Consider the following 17,675-nt stretch of genomic DNA (forward strand, 5'->3'; position numbering starts at 1 on the left):
TCTCCCCCACTCCTGGGGACAGACATTTTTAGTTATAATTTTGGGAAGGGGTGCTATTAGCATCTACTGAGTAGAGGCTAGGGATACTGCTAAACACCCTACAATGCACAAGGGAGCTCACACAACACAGAACTGTACAGCCCAAATTGTCAACAGTGCCAAGAGTAAGTAACCCTGCGCCTAGCCTAATTGCAGTAGTAAAGAAACCCTCAGTTCAACAAGAAGCTCTGCTGTTCCTAAAACACCATCAAAGGAGGCTAAAAATTATAGGAAAATTCTGTTCAGAGTCATCTGGACAGAGAACCCATTAGAGGAAAATACAACTCATGCTGAAGGAACCAAGGGGGAAAAAGCAACAGGGCTCAAATGAAGGGAGAAGAATACACTGTATATGGAAAATCCTCAGCGTGGGAAGAAAAAAAATACACAGGGAAAAATATGGAATGTTCCCACCAAATGTGAAATAGGCCCAGTCAATGCCATTTATTATACATGTTGAACAGCCTCTGAGACACAAAGGCTCCCATATGAGTTGCTGTTTTTTTCCGTTTTCTTTTTTGCATCAAACAGGTTCTTCCAAGAGCCTGCTCACAAGGAAGACAAAAACGAGTAATCCTCAATAAAATAAAACAAACAGGAATAGCTTAACAGTCTACATATGAAAAACAAAGGTTAAAAAACTCAACAGACAAAATCCACACCAAACACTCATCCCATTTAATTTCCTGTTTCATGCACTGAGGAAACCAAGAACATCAGGCCCCAAAGCAGTAACGCTCTGAGGTTCTAGTTCAGGCTCCCTCTATGTGACAGATTCATGCACACACATCCGCACATACTACTGACCCAGGCAAAAGTACACATGCATGCACAGGTGGCCAGAGAACCACAGTGGGGGATGAGGAAAGGGGGTGGGGAGTGGCTGGTCAAGGATATGGTATCAACTGGAAACTGGGGGCCCAGAGAACCTTTCTGTGGCAGGCCAAGCAAGAGCCAAAATTAAAACAAAGGCAGAACACAGGATAAATGTAGGATGCTCAGAGAAGACGGGATAGATGAAGAGGGGAAGATGCAGGGGAAGATTTGGGAAAGCAGCCTCAGAAGGTTTTTTATTGGGAACGCAGATGGGCAGAGGGCCTGTGACGCGGGTGATACACTGAGGCTAAAGGAATATGCCCCAGCATTACCTCTGCCTCCTGTGCTTTCTCTCAAGGTCGAGGGAAAGCATAAACACCCACCCACTGCCACTTAAGGACTTTCCCAAGTACTCCCCCAAAAAATGACCCCGCCCACACTCAAAGTTAAGCCCAGCAAAGGGCCAAGCATAGAAAGCCTCAGTAACTCTTCTTGGTGGAACCAAAGCCAGAGAAGCCCATCACAGCTGCCATTTCATCATCCTCCTCAAATGCCAAGTCCTCCTCAGCCTTCCTTTTCTTCTCCTTCTGTTTCTCTTTCTTGTAGGCTTTGGCCTTTTCCTCCTGGAGGGGTGAGGGGGGAAACCACTCAGAATCAGTTCAGGCTCCTGAGCCAAACATTGTTGAAAAAGACAGATGAGCTTCAAGATTCCTTTCTATTTTTAGGAGAAAATAGTTAAAGACAAGTAAAATTTCAAAAGCAGAGGAAAAGCCACAGTAAAGAGTATAAAGGACAAGAGAAATTTTAGCCTGTGGAGAACACTTCTCAATCCTACATTCCAGTTCATCTCCAGTTAATACAGTTATAAAAGCAAAACCATTTAATAGCAACTAACATCCTGAGGAATGTAGTACATGCCAGGAACTGGTCTAAGTGCTTTAAGTATATTATATATTAAGATATCTAATCGGAGGAAACTGAAGCACAGTTTATATAACTTGCCCAAGATTTTTAGCCATAAGTGGTGGAAACAGAATTCTGATCCACCCAGTGTAGTTCCCCAACCTCTTGGAGACCAGGTACATTTATTTAATGTAGTATAAACAATATGGCCCACAAAATCCAGGAAAAAAAAAAAAAAAAGGATAGGTTAAGTAGATAGAGCGTTGGCCTGCGGACTGAGGGGTCCTGGGTTTGGTTCTGGTTAAGGGCACATGCCTGGGGTGCAGGCTCAATTCCCAGTGGGAAGCATGAAGGAGGTAGCCTATCAATGAATCTCTCTCATCATTGATGTTCCTCTCTCTCTCTCCCTCTCCCTTTCTCTCTGAAATCAATAAAAATATACTTATTTTTTTTAAAAAAGGACAGGTTTAGAGCCATTTCCTTCAATTCCTGAGAGTTTCAAATAAGGGCAATCAATGTTTCCCCTGATATACAGAAATTCAAGAGATAGGACTAATACCCTGGGGGTGGCAGTGGAATGAGAAAGTCAGCCTTCCTCTGGCTAGCTGTACTGTTGTCCCGTACACCAAAAGGTCACCAGTTTGATTCCAGGTCAGGAAACATACCCAGGTTTTGGGTTCGATCCCCAGTCAGGGTGCATACGGGAGGCAACTGATGGATGTTTCTCCCCCCCACCCCCCCTCCCACTTCCTCTCACTTTTGAATCAATTAAAGAGAGACAGAGAAAATCAGCCTCCCCACGATTCCTAACATACTATTCAAAGCTGGGGGAAGGAAGATGGAAGGACAGGAGAGCCTTACTTCTTCTCTGAGCTCCTTCATCCTTTCCTCAAAATCATAATCCTTTTGTTTCTCTTCCATCTTCTTCTTATTGACTTCAAAACGTTTCTTCACCTGATCCAAGGTGGAACGCTCCACACGCATAGACATGCCCAGGTTTCGCTGATCTGGGTGGGGTCAACAGTGAAGAAGGTAAGGTAATAACATCCTCAGCCCCTCAAGTCTTTTCCTGATAATATTTTTTCCTTTAAGAAATTTTTAAAGAGTTTATTTGGGTCAATTTGACAACATATGCCAGGGAGCAAGATCTCACATGCTTCCTGCTGACATTTTTTTAACATCTTCTCATAAAACACACAGCAAAAATAATTATAGCTAAAACAAAAACAAAACTCCCTTGGCTTTACTTGATTCCAAAAGCTGCAGTCCCAGATTAATAGGATGCAAATGGCTTTAAACTTCCCTTAAAGCAGCCAGAACCGGTTTGGCTCAGTGGATAGAGCGTCGGCCTGCGGACTGAGGGGTCCTGGGTTCGATTCCGGTCAGGGGCATGTACCTGGGTTGCGGGCACATCCCCAGTGGGAGGTGTGCAGGAGGCAGCTGATCGATGTTTCTCTCTCATCGATGTTTCTGACTCTCTCTCTCTCTCCCTTCCTCTCTGTAAAAAATCAATAAAATATATTTAAAACAATATATTTCCTTAAAGCAGATGCATGTCAGTGGGGACACCTTAACCCAGAAAACCATGGTTTGGCTTGTCGAGAGCCTAGAACAGTGTCTCACTTCACGGCCTCCAGAAACATTAAATAATGAAGTAACAGAACTTGTGCTGAGGCAACTGGAGAGTTCCCCAGGCATTAAAGGAAAGACCGAACAGAAACCACCCTTACCCCATCCCCGACTCCAAAGCCTGATTCCAGCCCCAGCCACAAACCAACTCCAAGCCTTACGTTTCTTTCCATTAATGTGATCCAGGAAGTTGATGGAGTCCTTCACAACACAGTCACAGACATTGCAGTAATATCTAGCAAACAGAAAGAAACAGCATGAGTCAAATCTGTTTGTAAGGATTGCACTGTTTTCAATCAAGAAACTAATATTTTTAGGTAAAAAGTCTTTTTAGAAGGAGGCACTTCTCATTTCCATAAAGCCTTAGCTCTTGGAAAATTGTGGTAACTAACCTCCGAGATGGCCCCACAATGATCCCCACCCTCCTAATATTTCTAAACTGTGTAGTCCCCTCTCAATTTATACCAGGGCTGGTCTGTGTAACCAACAGAATATATCAAAAGTGATGTTGCCCTGGCCAGTGTGGCTCAGCTGGTTGAGCATCATCCCATGCACCGAAAGGTCACCAGTTCAATACCAGTTAGAGCACATACCCATGTTTCAGGTTCCATCCCTGGTCAGGGTACAGGAGGCAACTGATCAATATTTATCTCTTTCTCTCTCTCAAATCAATAAAGGCTTTTTTTTTTTTTTTTTTTTTAAGTGATGCAGCCCTGGCCAGTTGGCTCAGTGGATGAAGTGTCGGCCCTCAGAATGAAGGGTCTCAGGGTTAGATTCTTGGTCAAGGCATGTACCTCGGTTTCATTTCCATCCCCGGCCCTGGTCCCTGATCCAGGCACGTGGGGAGGGCAGCCAATCAGTGTGCCTCTCACCTTCATGTCACTATCTAAACCTCTTCTCTCTCCCTTCCACGCTCTCTCTCTAAAAAAAGAAAGAAATCAATAAAAAAAATATCCTTAGGTGAGGATTAAAAAAAAATTTTTTTAAGTGATGCTATTTCACTTCCAACATTAGGTTATAACAAATTTTTTAAATCATGGCTTCTATCTTAGTCTGTCCATATGGATCACTTGCTCTGGGGAAGCCATTTACTTTGTTGTGATAAGGACTATGGAGAGGCCCATGCAAGGAAGAACTAAGGCTGCCAAACCACAGCCATGTGGCAGAGGCTGGAAGTACAGCCTTCAGCTCCACTTATATCTTGGATGAACACAGACCCAGCACACACCTTAACTGCACCTTTGTGAGAGAGCCTAAGCCAGAACCACCTAAGTAAGTCTCTCAGATTCCTACCCACAGAAATTACGAGCTCTTTGTTGTTTTATGCTGCAACAAATTAAATTTGGGGTTGTTAATTTACATAGCAATAGATTACGAATATAGAGAAGAATGACAACAGTAGCTCAGAGAAGTGTCACTCTGCTGTGTTGCTCTCCTGCTGGAAAACCTAACTCGACAAAAATATGAGCAGAAGAAATGAGTTCTTGTGGGACAAGTCTTCCTATAGGTTACAGTCTTAGTCTAGGAAGGAAGTACTCAACCAGATCATCTATATTACCACCTTTACAGCCAATCAGGAACCTCAACCCCCTTTATAGCTCCTAGCATCCCTTCTAGCTCCACCTAATTTCTCCTCTAAAAATCTCCTCAGTAGTCCTTTCCTTCCAGCAGGAGAACAAATTATCCCTTTTAAGATGTTAAATAGTTATAGTGCTAATATGAAGCAGCATACAGAGTGACCCCTCCAAGAGATATTATAATGTTAACCTGAGATCTTGGGAGACAAAGAAAAATAAATCTAAGGATGGAATTACAGGCAACAAGATTGTTATCCTGACCCAGGAATCCTCCTCAACACTTCCTAAAACCAACATAGTCTATTAGACCTACAGTGAAAGATGAAAAGCCACTCACCCTCCCATCTCAGATTGTGGGGTGGTCTTGGTGATGACAATGGTCTTCCCAAGCTTGGATTCCAGGTCCACCTTGTAGTCCCTATGCCGGAGAAGCTCCCGCTTGACTGGCTGCACTGGTTTTCCTGAAATATAATGGGGAAGGAAGTCCCTTCAATATTGCAGCTCCCTTGCACCAGCATGGATGGAACTGGAGAGCATTATGCTAAGTGAAATAAGCCAGTCAATGAAAGAAAAATACTACATGATCTCACTCATTTATGGATAATAAAGACCATTATAAACTGATGAACAAAAATAGATACAGAGGCAGAGCAGCATCGAACAGACTGTCAAACTACAGCGGGAAGGCCAGGGAGGGTTGGGGGGTGGGAAGGACTGGTATGCATCCATATAAGCATAACCAATGGACACAAGACACTGGGGGGTAGGGGAGGCTGGGGGAATGTCAAAGGGGGGGAAAAAGGAGACATATGTAATACTCTTTATAATACTTTAAGCAATAAAACAAAATATTAAATAAAAAAATATATTGCACCTCCTTAACCAGAAAGGAAAAGATATGCATGAAACTCAAAGTCCAGAGGTTTACTCTCATTTTGTTTTTGAAACTTGAAGCAAGGGGCACAACAGGTACTTCTAGCAGTAGATAGGGAGAGTATGAACAGGAAAAAAGATAAGCAATCCTTAACTCACTACAGCATTTCTTCACTTTATAGCTAACAAGTCAAAAAGCAATGTTTTCTACTCATTGATGAACTGAATTGAAGGGAGAAGTTCTGAATTTTCACAAAAAGCAACCTTTTAAAAAAAGAGCAAGGATAGTCAATAATGTTTTCAGATATCCCAAGCATAACACAGAATGGAATCTTCTGCAAGCTGGGGAAATCTTTAAAATGGGGACTAACATTTAGGAATTACCTGTTACGTGCCAAACACTATTATTATATAAGCTACATAAAAACTAAAAGGTGTGCCCTAACTGGTTTGGCTCAGTGGATAGAGCGTCAGCCTGTGGACTCAAGGGTCCCAGGTTCGATTCCGGTCAAGGGCATGTACCCTGGTTGCGGGCACATCCCCAGTAGGGAGTGTGCAGGAGGCAGCTGGTCGATGTTTCTAACTCTCTATCCCTCTCCCTTCCTCTCTGTAAAAAATCAATAAAATATATCTTTAAAAAAAACAAAACAAAAAACTAAAAGGTGGCTGGAGGTAAAGTGAAAGAAGAACATACAAGTTTGAAAACAGATGAGGAAAATCAAGTATTTCTTTTTGTACAGTGCAATCTCTATTCTAGGAGAGGTGGGCCAATTCCCTGACATTGTACAAGGCACAGAACACAGCCCTACTAAGCACTCGCAGGAACATCAAACCTTCCCAGTCTAGTACCCTTACTCTTCTCAGACTACAGGAAAAGGTTTAGATTGGGCCAGGAATGTTCTTCTCCCCCTTAAGTAATTTCAACAGAAAGAGAGGGTCTTCAGTAACAGTAAAGCATAGCAGCAAAATACCCCTCTTGACTTCTGTCACTATTAAGGATCCCACTCTTTTCAGGAAAGTACTAACATGAACCGGCACAGGGAGGGCAAGGAAGCACAGGACAACAGAGCTGGAAAGCACCCCAAAATCACTTCAGTCCATCTCCTTCTTCATTTTATACATTTAAAAAAAAACACAACACAAAACACTGAGGACCAGGAAGGCAGGGCTCGTACACAGGGTAAGAGGAAAGTGCACTGCGACTCCCCACCGGCTCTCCAAGCCACTGCATCGCCTCTACGATACCCTTAGCCCGTGATGGAGCAGGCACCCACCATCCTTCTTCTCTCTCTCTTCCGTGAGCCTCTTCTCAGCGAGCTTCTCATATTCATCTTTGTCCCACTTGCGGCGAAAGTCCAAGTTTTTTGTCTGTGGAGATAAAAAGCCCTCAGAATTCGTTGCTAATCGTGTCGGACGTCATCACCGGCACGGCGGCCCCGGCACCTCTAGAGAACGAAGGCTCCCCGGACCGCACCGGGAGGCTGAAGTGGCCTCAGGACCCCAACCCGAGAGACCTCCGCGATTCCACTCTACGCCAGGGCCTTACGGGGCCACAAAATCGCAAGGAGGTGTGGGGAAGCCAGTCCGGTGCAGTATATTCCGCGCTGAGAATCCACCTCATACCCTCCACCCGCTGCAAGCCTCCTTCTACACACAACACCTACCCCACTGCTCGACGCCATCTTCACCGCGAAGTGAATGGGAAGCCGGAAAATGTCGTAAAAAGCGACCTTAGGCCGTAAAGCAAGCTTGCCCTCCAATAAGCTAAGCGTCTCCCGTTGTAAACCAGCTAAAGACTGGAGGGCTTTTAAAATAGACTTGTAAGCCCCGCCTCCGCGTCAATAAAATGGCGCATGCGCATGGGGACTGTGAAGCAATACGGAAGTAAGGGCGCCTGCAAAGGTTTTTTTTTTTGTTTTTTTTTTTGCTCTAGCCTTCGGAAACAACCCTGAAAGTTCAACTCATCTGTTTTACAAACTAGGGACCTGCGGATCCGTGCCCTCTAGTCTAATTAACTTGCGTACATTGCCAAGAGTTTCTGAACCTTTAAGGCAGAAGCGCTGTTATTAAAGGCTTCAGATGCCCTATTTACCAGAACGGACTAAAGATATGCCGCCCCCTCCCCAACACCTAAGTGTTTGCAAAAGCTGCACCTTCCCAGCGCACACATGTAAGTGCTTTTCGTACCTTTGTCTCATTATCTTGAAGCAATGCTATCACTCTATAGTTAACTCACTTTCCCTCAACTGAGGATTACAGCCAACCTATGGTCAAATTTAATCAACATAATTATACTTGGGAAGGTCAGTTAGCAACACCACTCTAGGGCAGCGGTTCTCAACCGGTGGGTCGCGACCCCTTTGGGGGTCGAACGACCCTTTCACAGGGGTCGCCTAAGACCATCGGAAAACATATATAATTACATATTGTTTTGTGATTAATCACTATGCTTTAATTATGTTCAATTTGTAACAATGAAAATACATCCTGCATACCAGATATTTACATTATGATTCATAACAGTAGCAAAATTACAGTTATGAAGTAGCAACAAAAATAATTTTATGGTTGGGGGTCACCACAACATGAGGAACTGTATTAAAGGGTCGCAGCATTAGGAAGGTTGAAAACCACTGCTCTAGGGTGAAGAACTCTGGCAGATGGCTCACTATTGATTTAGTGACATAAGTGTATCTCCAAGTTGGGGGTTGGAGGAACTATGGCTGCTTCCTTCACTGAATACAGAGCATCACCCCAGGGAGGTTACTCCTTGCTCAAGAGTTAGAATTCTCTTCCTAGCCAGTTTTACTCAGTGGATAGACCCATCGCCTTCGGACTGAAGGGCCCTGGGTTCATTTCCTGTCAAGGGCTCGATCCCTGCCGGCCCTGGTCCACGGGCATGTGGAAGGCAACCAATTGATGTGTCTCTCTTACATCGACGTTTTTGTCTGTCTCTCCCCCTCCCCTCCACTCTCTCTAAAAAAATTCAATGGAAATATCCTCAGGTGAGGGTTAACAATAACAAAAAAAGATTTAGAATTCTTAGTGTACACTCAAGCATTTTCTGTGTTCTATGCAAAACAATCCCTTGATAACAAACTACCCAAACTACTACATTAAATATTTTATTTAATATATTATCTAACCACTTCTAGAATAGCCACCTCCATGGCAGGACATGAAACAGAGCAGAGATTCTGGCACAAGAAGTGGTCTCCCAAACCTCAAAAGATCAAATCTCCATCTTGTTAGGTCATCTATTAAGTTCAATATTCAAAATTATTAAACAGACAGCCTCACCCTACTATTGTTAACAGTGGATGGGCTAGAGACATACCACATCAATATTGTCATTGCTATGCCCTTGTGATAGCATCTCTGTCCTCAAACAAAGTAGACAGCAGCCATTTGCCATACACTGTTGTCTCCCCAAAAATTGGACAGGCCAATAGCAGGTAGTGGACAAATTTCCCAGAATCTGGTTCAGAAGCCACAGTGGAAGGCTAAGTATCTGACTTCTGATCTCAATGGTTCAGAATCCTCCCAGCCAGAGGTGACTTTCTCAGAGCCTTGCTCACAGCAAGCACCTTAGCACCTCTTGGCAGCATTCCAATGGTACATGAAATCTGTCATCTGTCTCTGCAGTTAGAGCATGTCTCTTTCACATACCAGCCATCTGCGCCCATGCAGAATAGCTGCTCACAATAGCCCAGGCGTCCTCAGGGCTTTCTGTACCCAGGAAGGATGGAGGAGGCAGAGGCACTTGTCACCCATCCTGGCCAGCTGTTGAGAAGCCCATCAGGAACTCAGTTCTAGATGAAACATTTTCTACAAGAGCAGCAGATAGCAATCAGGAAAGGATCAAGACTCGAATAGTCGCTTCTGAATTTCAGCCACAATATTTTCCCGTTTAATGGCCACCTGGAACATAAGAGAACCCTCATGTGACGAACTAAAAAATGATACAGCTCCTTAGCCACTGATTTTCCAGATTCATGTTACTCTATATCACCCCCACTACTTATGCAAGCAGTAGGGAGTAGTGTGGGCTTTAAGCTGACCTAGAGAATGTATGTCCTCAAAACCAAAGGGATTCAAATGCCTGGTCTGCATCTATTTTGTTAATTAGTCTCAAAATACCCATTGAAATTTCATCTGTCCTTCTTCTGCTTACCCAGCCAGTATCATGGGCTACAACAGTTGCCTAGGATGGGTCTTCATTCATCTCTATCACTATTAACTCTGAAGATATTTCCTCAGCCAGAAATATATTTCTTAAAGAATCTTAACAAGGTAGAGACACCTGGTCCCTTCTATTTTTGCCTGCCCCACTCACCTCCTCCCTGGTGGCCACTGAACGGAGCTTGATGACCCCTTCTTTCAGCTCTTGCTCACCAATAATGACTACCAGTGGAATGCCCATGTTCTCACAGTAGTGCAGTTGCGTTAGTAATTTAGGGTTGTTCTTATACAGCAGCTCTGCCTGAAAAGGATGAAGGTAAAGTATGGGATTTAGAAGTGACCACACCACTCCACCCCAGGTGTGGGGAGCCAATATAGGATTAAGCCTCGGACTGACCTGTTGGCAAAGTCACAAACAAGTCCCAGCTTAGAGGGGACAGTCCTCTTAGCATAATTAGGCTTGACCTTATAACGCTCCCCAGATCTTATCTGGGAAGCTAATGGGCTGAGGGAAGTGCAGGAAGTGGCCAAAACAAGTGAAACTCACAAGAACTGTGTAACTATGGTAACCACTACCTTGTTTATCTCTGACTATAAAATAAAGGCTCAGCTTGCCTCGTGGATCTCTCTCTGTGGCCTCAGCCAGGCACAGGAAGATCCACAGAGACTAAAGAGTGCTAGAGAGCTATGAACGCTGTCTCCGTGTAAATCATTCTTTGCCGACTCCATCAACACCTTTGGGAACCCCTGGCCCACTGGGCCTGGACCCCGGCACCCCAATATTTCCAAATTATCTCTTGTCTCTTCTCTTTCATTTGTGTGCGGCTCCTCTTCCAGATCCTGAAACCTGAACACGCGGGATGTGGAGGGAAACATTTACAACACCCAGGAGTGCGCATTTCCAAAGAAATAAGTAGCTAGCCCTCCTACCCAAAGAAGACACTCTAGTGAAGACTGGAAAGATCTTGAGTTCCACCTAAGCATAAAGTAGAAATGGGCCTGCTGCCTAAATTCCACATATACCTACATGGTTTGGAAATTAGCTCCACCATACCTTGATCCCAGCATCCCAAAGCTCTGCAATTAGCTTCAACCGTTCTTGGAGAAAGTTCTTCTGTGGAGTGGCCACAAACACTTGGGTCTCTGTGGTCCGTATCTTCTCACCAAAAGTCTGATAAAAGAGAAAGAACTAAAATAAAAACTTCCTTTGCACCAGTTAACTCCCAAAAACCAGGACAAAAAGAATCATAAGAAACACAGTCCAAAAAAAAAACACAGTCCAACCCTGGCAGATATCGCTCAGTGGTTCGAGTTTTGGCTTGCACAAAGAATAGAGTTTTGGCTTGCGCAAAGAAAGGGTTCAATTCCCAATCAAGTGCATGTGCCTGGGTTGCAGGTTTGATCCCTGGGTAACCAATCAATGCCTCTCTCTCCACCCCACCCCCACCCCAAACCTTGCTCCTCCCTCCCTTTCACTTTCTCTAAAAATCAATCGGAATAATATCCTCCAGTGAGGATTAAAAAAAAATTTTTTTTTAAAGAAAAACTGTCCAACTGCACTTTCAGAAACATGAGAGTTTTTAGGCCTCCAGTCCCACTCCACCCTTACCTAGGACCCACCTTCATCCTCTGCTCCACAATGGAGAAGATTCGCTCTACCCCAATGCTGAGCCCCACGCACGGCACCTTGTGGCCTTTGGGGTTAAACATGCCCACCAGCCCATCATAGCGCCCACCAGCAGCCACACTGCCCACATTCAAGGGCTCTTCCTCAGCAGGAGCTGGGGTCTGCAGCAGCACTGCTTCATAGATCACTCCTGTATAGTAGTCCAAGCCCCGAGCCAGGCTTAGATCAAAGCAGATCTGTGGGAACAAGGCTACAGTCAGTCCTAGACAAGACTCAGGACCCTGAGATCCCCAGAGCTCAGCAGGAGGTCCATACCCAAGTCAGCTTACCTTCTCTGCAATTCCAAATAGAGTCAGATATTCAAAGAGCAGCTTTAGATCCCCCAGGCCCTCTAGGGCCTGCTTGCTCTGAGATAATCTGGGATCCTGGAACATTTGCTCTACCAAGGACAGCCCACCTGGGAGACATGTGGGGAGAAATAAGGTCTGTGCTCTTCACCCAGATGTATTTCATCCAAATTTATCTCTAGTGTGTTCTAGGTAGTCCTCCTCATTTTCTTTTTATGTTTTAAATGTTTTTATTGATTTTGAGAGAGAAAGAGGAAGGTAGAGGGAGAGAGAGAGAGAAACATCAATGAGAGAGAAATATCAATCTGCTGCCTCCTGCATGCCCTGTACTGGGGATTGAGCCCACAACCCGGACATGTGTCCTGACCAGGAATCAAACTGGTGACCTCTGGGTCCATGGGTCAACACTCAACCACTGAGTCACACCAGCTGGGGGCTCCTCATTTTCACTAAAAAAAAGATACTGATCTCATATGACCAGACTCTCCTCCTCTGCTTCTACCTTTGCCATCTGAAGACATAAGGTGGTTACAATAAAAAAAAGGGGGGGAATTAAATTCAGACAGGCTCTAGAGCTTAGCACATCTACAGAAAGGAGCTTCTTCAGAGGTAGAAGTTGTACACATTATCACCCTCCCTCTGGTTCTATCATATAGCTTGGAAACTCTGGTTCTTACCATGACATTGGACATAGTCCCCAATTCGGTCAGCCACTTCAGGAGCCAGGCCTTTCTCTGTCACCATCTCATGTCTCACATCTTTCCAAGATATCTGCACAAATATTCAAACATTAGCCCTGCCCCATGATCTTTCTTTCTCTAACCAGAAAAGGCTATCTCCCTTTCATTCAGTATGTATGTCACAAGTAGCAAAACTAAACTCAGAAAAGTCAGCAAAGTCAGAGGCAGCTCAGTAAATCCAGCCATAATCCCCACTGCACAGCAAAACTCAGATCTTGCTTCAGAATATCTCCTTACCTCCCTCACTTCCAGGCACTATTTCCTTATTTTTCCTCTAAGGGTATAGATTTAAGGGCAGGGCAGAAACTCTGATAGGATCTACTGAAACATGTCTTCTTTCTTACCTTGTCCAGTTTGTCTATGGAGGAGCAGATGGCACGGAACTTGCTTTCTGGAACACCACAGATGGCAAACATCCCATCCAAAATCCGCCGGTCGTTGACCTGTGAACTCAATGGAAGTAACCCAAGTGCCTTGTCAATGTCCTTTCTCTCAAAACAATGACAGTCCCTACTCTCCTGAGTCATAAGAGATAGAAAGGAAAAGTCCACAGGATGACCATTTAGATCTATAATAATAAAAGTGTAATAATGCTAATTAGACTGGACATCCTTCCGGACATCCTCCCAGGCGACCTTCCGGATGAAGCTGGGGCTCTGAGGGCAGCCCGGGTCCCGGGTGCCAGAGGGAAACTGGAGCCAGAGCCGTGGGAAGGAAGGCCTACTCTTGCACGAATTTCATGCACCAGGCCTCTAGTGTATATATATATATATAAAATGCAACAGCTGAACTTAGAACGTCCTACAGCTGCAGGCTTAAAGTCTGGGTCACCTATGTTTTAAGACAACATCAGGCCAAATCCAGACTTTTCCCCTAAGTCCCCAGCCCTGACCTCACCTTAATGAGAAAGTCCCCCAGCTGCAATCCAGTTAGGATTTCACAGATGATCTTCAAACACTCAGCATCAGGGATCATGGGGTCAAAATCACCAGCAATGTCAAAATCCTACAGCAAAAAAGAAGACAAGGGAAAAAAAAGTCTCCACTCAGTTCCCAGGTTCTGGCCCCCAGAACTATCAAACCATGCCGCCTCCTTCAGGCCACTTACACACTGGCAGAATTCCCTGTAGCGGCCTTGGACAATGGTTGGGCTCTCCCGCCGCCACACCTTTCCAACATGGTAGCGTTTCATCTTCTTCAGTTTATTCATGGCCATATAACGCGCAAAAGGAACCTCACATAAATAGGTTAAGGAGAAAGGACACTGCATCCAAGGCTTAGGCTCAGTGTAAAGACATCAGGGAAGACTGGGCCTTTATCAATTGAATCCCATCCACAGAACAATCACCTTGTCTGTCTTGTTTCCCACTATCCCAAGACTTAGCAGTACTTGGCATTCAATATACAGGGTGAGCAAAAATAGGTTTACAGTTGTGAGTACATGAAATAGTTTATTCTTGTATTTGATTTTTCATCTTTTGATGTTTTTTTAAAATATATTTTTTCAGAGAGGAAGGGAGAGGGAGAGAGAAAAACATCAATGATGAGAGAGAATCATTGATTGGCTGCCTCCTGCATGTCCCCTACTGGAGACCAAGCCTGCAACCTGGGCATGTGCCCTGACCAGGAACTGAACCATGACCTCCTGGTTCATAGGTCCACACTCAACCACTGAGTCACACCAGCTGGGCTCTTATATTATTATTTATTAGTTATTGTATTATTTATTTGTACTGTAACTATAAACCTACTTTTGCCCACACTTATATATTGAATAGTGTCAAATGAAGGAATCCCACCTAACAAAACTACAAGTTAGGTGGGAAACAGATAGAAAATGACACAAGAACTTCAAGTCTGGGTCATTTCCTCCCATTCAGATCAATTCTTTTTTTTTTTTTAATATATTTTATTGATTTTTTACAGAGAGGAAGGGAGAGAGATAAGAGAGTTAGAAACATCGATGAGAGAGAAACATCGATCAGCTGCCTCCTGCACATCTCCTACTGGGGATGTGCCCGCAACCCAGGTACGTGCCCTTGACCGGAATCGAACCCAGGACCTTTCAGTCCGCAGGCTGACGCTCTATCCACTGAGCCAAACCGGTTTCGGCCAGATCAATTCTTAACCATCTCAAAATAAGCAAGCTTCAGAACCTCAATTTGCCTATAATTTCTATGTCAATATTTATTAAAGTGTAGGTCAAGGACCATCTGCATTTTCATTACCCAGATGCCTGTTAGAAATGCTGACTGCTGAACCCTGCACCAGCTACAGAATTGGGGGCCTGGGGGCCAGAAACCTGTGTTTTTACAAGTTTCCTCAAGGGATTCTGATACACATTAAAGTTAAATGATAGTGCTCCAGGCCAGGCTCTGCTGGCAGAACGGCTTTCTGGTTGAAACTGAAGTAAACCCTGTTGCCAACGGACCTTTAGGGTCCCAAAGTCACTCTTGTCCCTTTTGTCAGACATCCCTCTGGGTTTGGAAAGCGGTAAGTCAGGCTCCAGCACTCAGAAGGATACAGTAAGGTCATAGCGCAGGGACAATAGCTCTCCACCCTGATCCTTCAGATCATAGATGAGCCCGGAGTCCTCTCCATACTTCTCAGTGAGCATCTCCTGCAGGGGTCAAGCAGAAAGCGCCACACTTCAAAGGAGGACTCCAGAACGGAGGCTAGAAGCCCTTTGGGAAACCGAAGGCAAGTGAAAAAAATGGAGTTCTGGTACTTTTTTCTCCACTTACCTTTAGCTCGAATGCTGGGGTATCCAACCCTTTTGCTCCATGACGTTTAAAGCAGCTAACAATTGTATCAAGTATTTTCTCCCTCACAGCCATCTGCTGGGGACTAAAATCTCTGGTGCCCTAGAAACCAAAAGTAGCCATAGTGAAAACAAAGACAGGAAACAAGTCCATTTAAGACAAAGAGTTAAACTACATCTATAATCTAAGGCATGGAGTTGAAATCCCTTTGAGTTCAGATAACGCATTTTGAAAAACCCTAACTTAACTCTGGTGCCGTGTCACATATAGAAATTTTTTGATATTTGCAACCATAGTAAAACAAAGCAGAACAGAGGGCAGTCCTCCAAGGCACTTTAATGGGACAAAGTGGGGCAAAGCGAGTTACCTTTGGGGTCTTGAGAATAAAATTTGACTTCTCTTGATGTGGTTTCAGTTGGGATGCTAGCACTGCCTCTGCAACCTGGCAGAAGAAGGAATGTGAGACGCGGCACCTCTCAAGACTGGCCAGCCCAGTGACATTGCTGGCCCCGTGGACCACCAACCTGCAAAGAGCTTTGGTCCTGAGTAACAAGAAGCCTGAACACTATTTTATCTACTCCAATCTCAGTCCCCCCTGCAAAAACCCATGTTGTGTCTGCAATATATATGTAATACACCTGAGGTCGGGTCTTTACCATACAAACTGTCTGAAAATAGTTTAAGTAAGTACCCAAGAACAATGAAGGTAAAGAACAACCCACCACAACCATCCAGGGGTAGGGATTAGTATTATTTTTTCCAGTTCTCAGTTCCCATTCAAAGAGTGAAAATAAGAATTTTTAGTAAGGTAGCAATGGTGTCCTGCCAGCACGGTTCAGTGGTTGAGCGTAGATCTATGAACCAGGAGGTCACGGTTCAATTCCTAGTCGGGGCATATGCCTGGGTTTCAGCCTAGATCCCCAGTGTGGGGTGTGCAGAGGTAGCCGATCAATGATTCTCTCTCATCATTCATGTTTCTATCTCTCTCTCTCTTCCTCTCTGAAATCAATAAAAATATATTTTAAAAAAATAAGGTAGCAATGGTCATTAGGCTTGGAGACAGGGAAAAACTTGGAAGACAGAAGAGAGCCAGTCCAAGGACACAGAGCATGTCTTAGAACGAACAGGAATGGATTTTCTAATTGAACTAAAAAACCAGACTGGTACGATGCTGTGACTGAAAATTAGTAACAAAAGATCTAAACCCTGTTCATGACAGCACAAAGCATCTGCTATAAAGACAACAGAGTCTTTCCTAATGTGAAACAGAATCAGTGACTTTGTTTATTACCAGCAGGCTGTATGCCCTTCAGAAATATAGCGGGTGTGGTAGTTCTATACTTTGGTGGCTCTCTCCTCCAAGGGAAGGCAGTTCAAGTCCAAACCTGCAATCCCCAAATCCAAAAATGTCTGAAAACCTAAGATTATGTAGGTTGTTTGTTTGTGACTCATTTTGAGGTAAATTCTAATGTGAAATGTCTACTTATGGTCATTAATTACCTCGGTGGAAATAATCATATCTTTTGCTTAAGGAATTTTAATGTGTTTGACTCCAATAGGCTCAAATAAGGAATAGTGAACCTAAATGAAAATGCTCCCTTCCTATGTGCGCGGATAAACCATTTGACCGTGCAGTCTCTGACTCCGCAACTGTAAATGGAAATAATAACCCCAACCTCTCAGGATGGCTATGGAATTAAATGACAAAGCATCTACAACACTTAGCTCAGTCCATGGTGGGCACGCAGTAACAAACCAATGGTATTCCTCCTGGAGCACCGGCCGCGAGCTCAAGCTTTAGACCCGCGGAGCCTATCCCGACGGACAGGAGCTGCTCAGGCTGGCTCACCTGGCTATGAGAACGGGCCGCCCCCAGGCACATAACCCGGGGAGGCCGCAGGAGCTGGCCGAGCAGCGCAGCCCAAGCCCTCCGGTGCAGGAGCCCGAGCTGGGGCATCGCGCGGCGGGAGGCCGGGACAGCGGGCAAAAGACCTGAGAACGAAGCCGGTCGGACCCCAAGAAGCGTGCACAGCGTTGCAGAGGCAATGCCCGAGCTCCAAGGAAGGAGGTGAGCAACGCCAAATCCCGCAACCCGGGTCCCGTCCTCTCGGGTTCCCTCTCGGCTTCGGCATTTCCTGTCGGAGTCGGAAGTGGTGTTGCGCTCGGCGGAGGCTCTCTAGG

At 44.8% G+C, this 17,675-nt stretch overlaps 2 protein-coding genes across 9 annotated transcripts; both read right to left on the minus strand.

The window, feature by feature from the left end:
* Positions 1–454: 454 nt before the first annotated feature.
* On the minus strand, positions 455–7,624 carry ZMAT2 (zinc finger matrin-type 2). The gene is made up of 6 exons (XM_006086476.3): positions 7,502–7,624; positions 7,112–7,205; positions 5,302–5,425; positions 3,549–3,622; positions 2,620–2,765; positions 455–1,478 (listed from the first exon to the last, which is right to left on the minus strand). The coding sequence occupies exons 1-6, from the start codon at positions 7,517–7,519 to the stop codon at positions 1,335–1,337; spliced, it is 600 nt and encodes a 199-aa protein (XP_006086538.1). The 5' UTR covers positions 7,520–7,624; the 3' UTR covers positions 455–1,334.
* On the minus strand, positions 5,403–17,634 carry HARS2 (histidyl-tRNA synthetase 2, mitochondrial). 8 transcript variants are annotated; one of them, XR_002828648.1, is made up of 15 exons: positions 17,344–17,633; positions 15,862–15,936; positions 15,477–15,596; positions 15,257–15,352; positions 13,841–13,996; positions 13,631–13,738; positions 13,078–13,176; positions 12,671–12,764; positions 11,976–12,103; positions 11,640–11,882; positions 11,074–11,190; positions 10,174–10,320; positions 9,507–9,758; positions 7,112–7,205; positions 5,403–5,425 (listed from the first exon to the last, which is right to left on the minus strand). XR_002828648.1 is itself a non-coding variant. In XM_006086475.3 (13 exons), exons 1-13 carry the CDS (start codon positions 17,449–17,451, stop codon positions 9,699–9,701), a joined length of 1,521 nt encoding a protein of 506 aa, XP_006086537.1. In that variant the 5' UTR covers positions 17,452–17,632; the 3' UTR covers positions 8,950–9,698. The 8 variants fall into 8 exon arrangements, 6 of the variants coding, with proteins under 6 accessions (XP_006086537.1, XP_023607832.1, XP_023607831.1 ...); XM_006086475.3 differs by lacking the exons at positions 5,403–5,425; positions 7,112–7,205 and having other exon boundaries at positions 8,950–9,758; positions 13,841–13,966; positions 17,344–17,632; XM_023752064.1 differs by lacking the exons at positions 5,403–5,425; positions 7,112–7,205 and having other exon boundaries at positions 8,954–9,758; positions 10,233–10,320.
* Between the last annotated feature and the right edge of the window lie 41 nt (positions 17,635–17,675).

The sequence above is a fragment of the Myotis lucifugus genome, unplaced genomic scaffold, assembly GCF_000147115.1.
Source record: "Myotis lucifugus unplaced genomic scaffold, Myoluc2.0 scaffold_28, whole genome shotgun sequence".
NCBI classification, from domain to species: Eukaryota; Metazoa; Chordata; class Mammalia; order Chiroptera; family Vespertilionidae; genus Myotis; species Myotis lucifugus.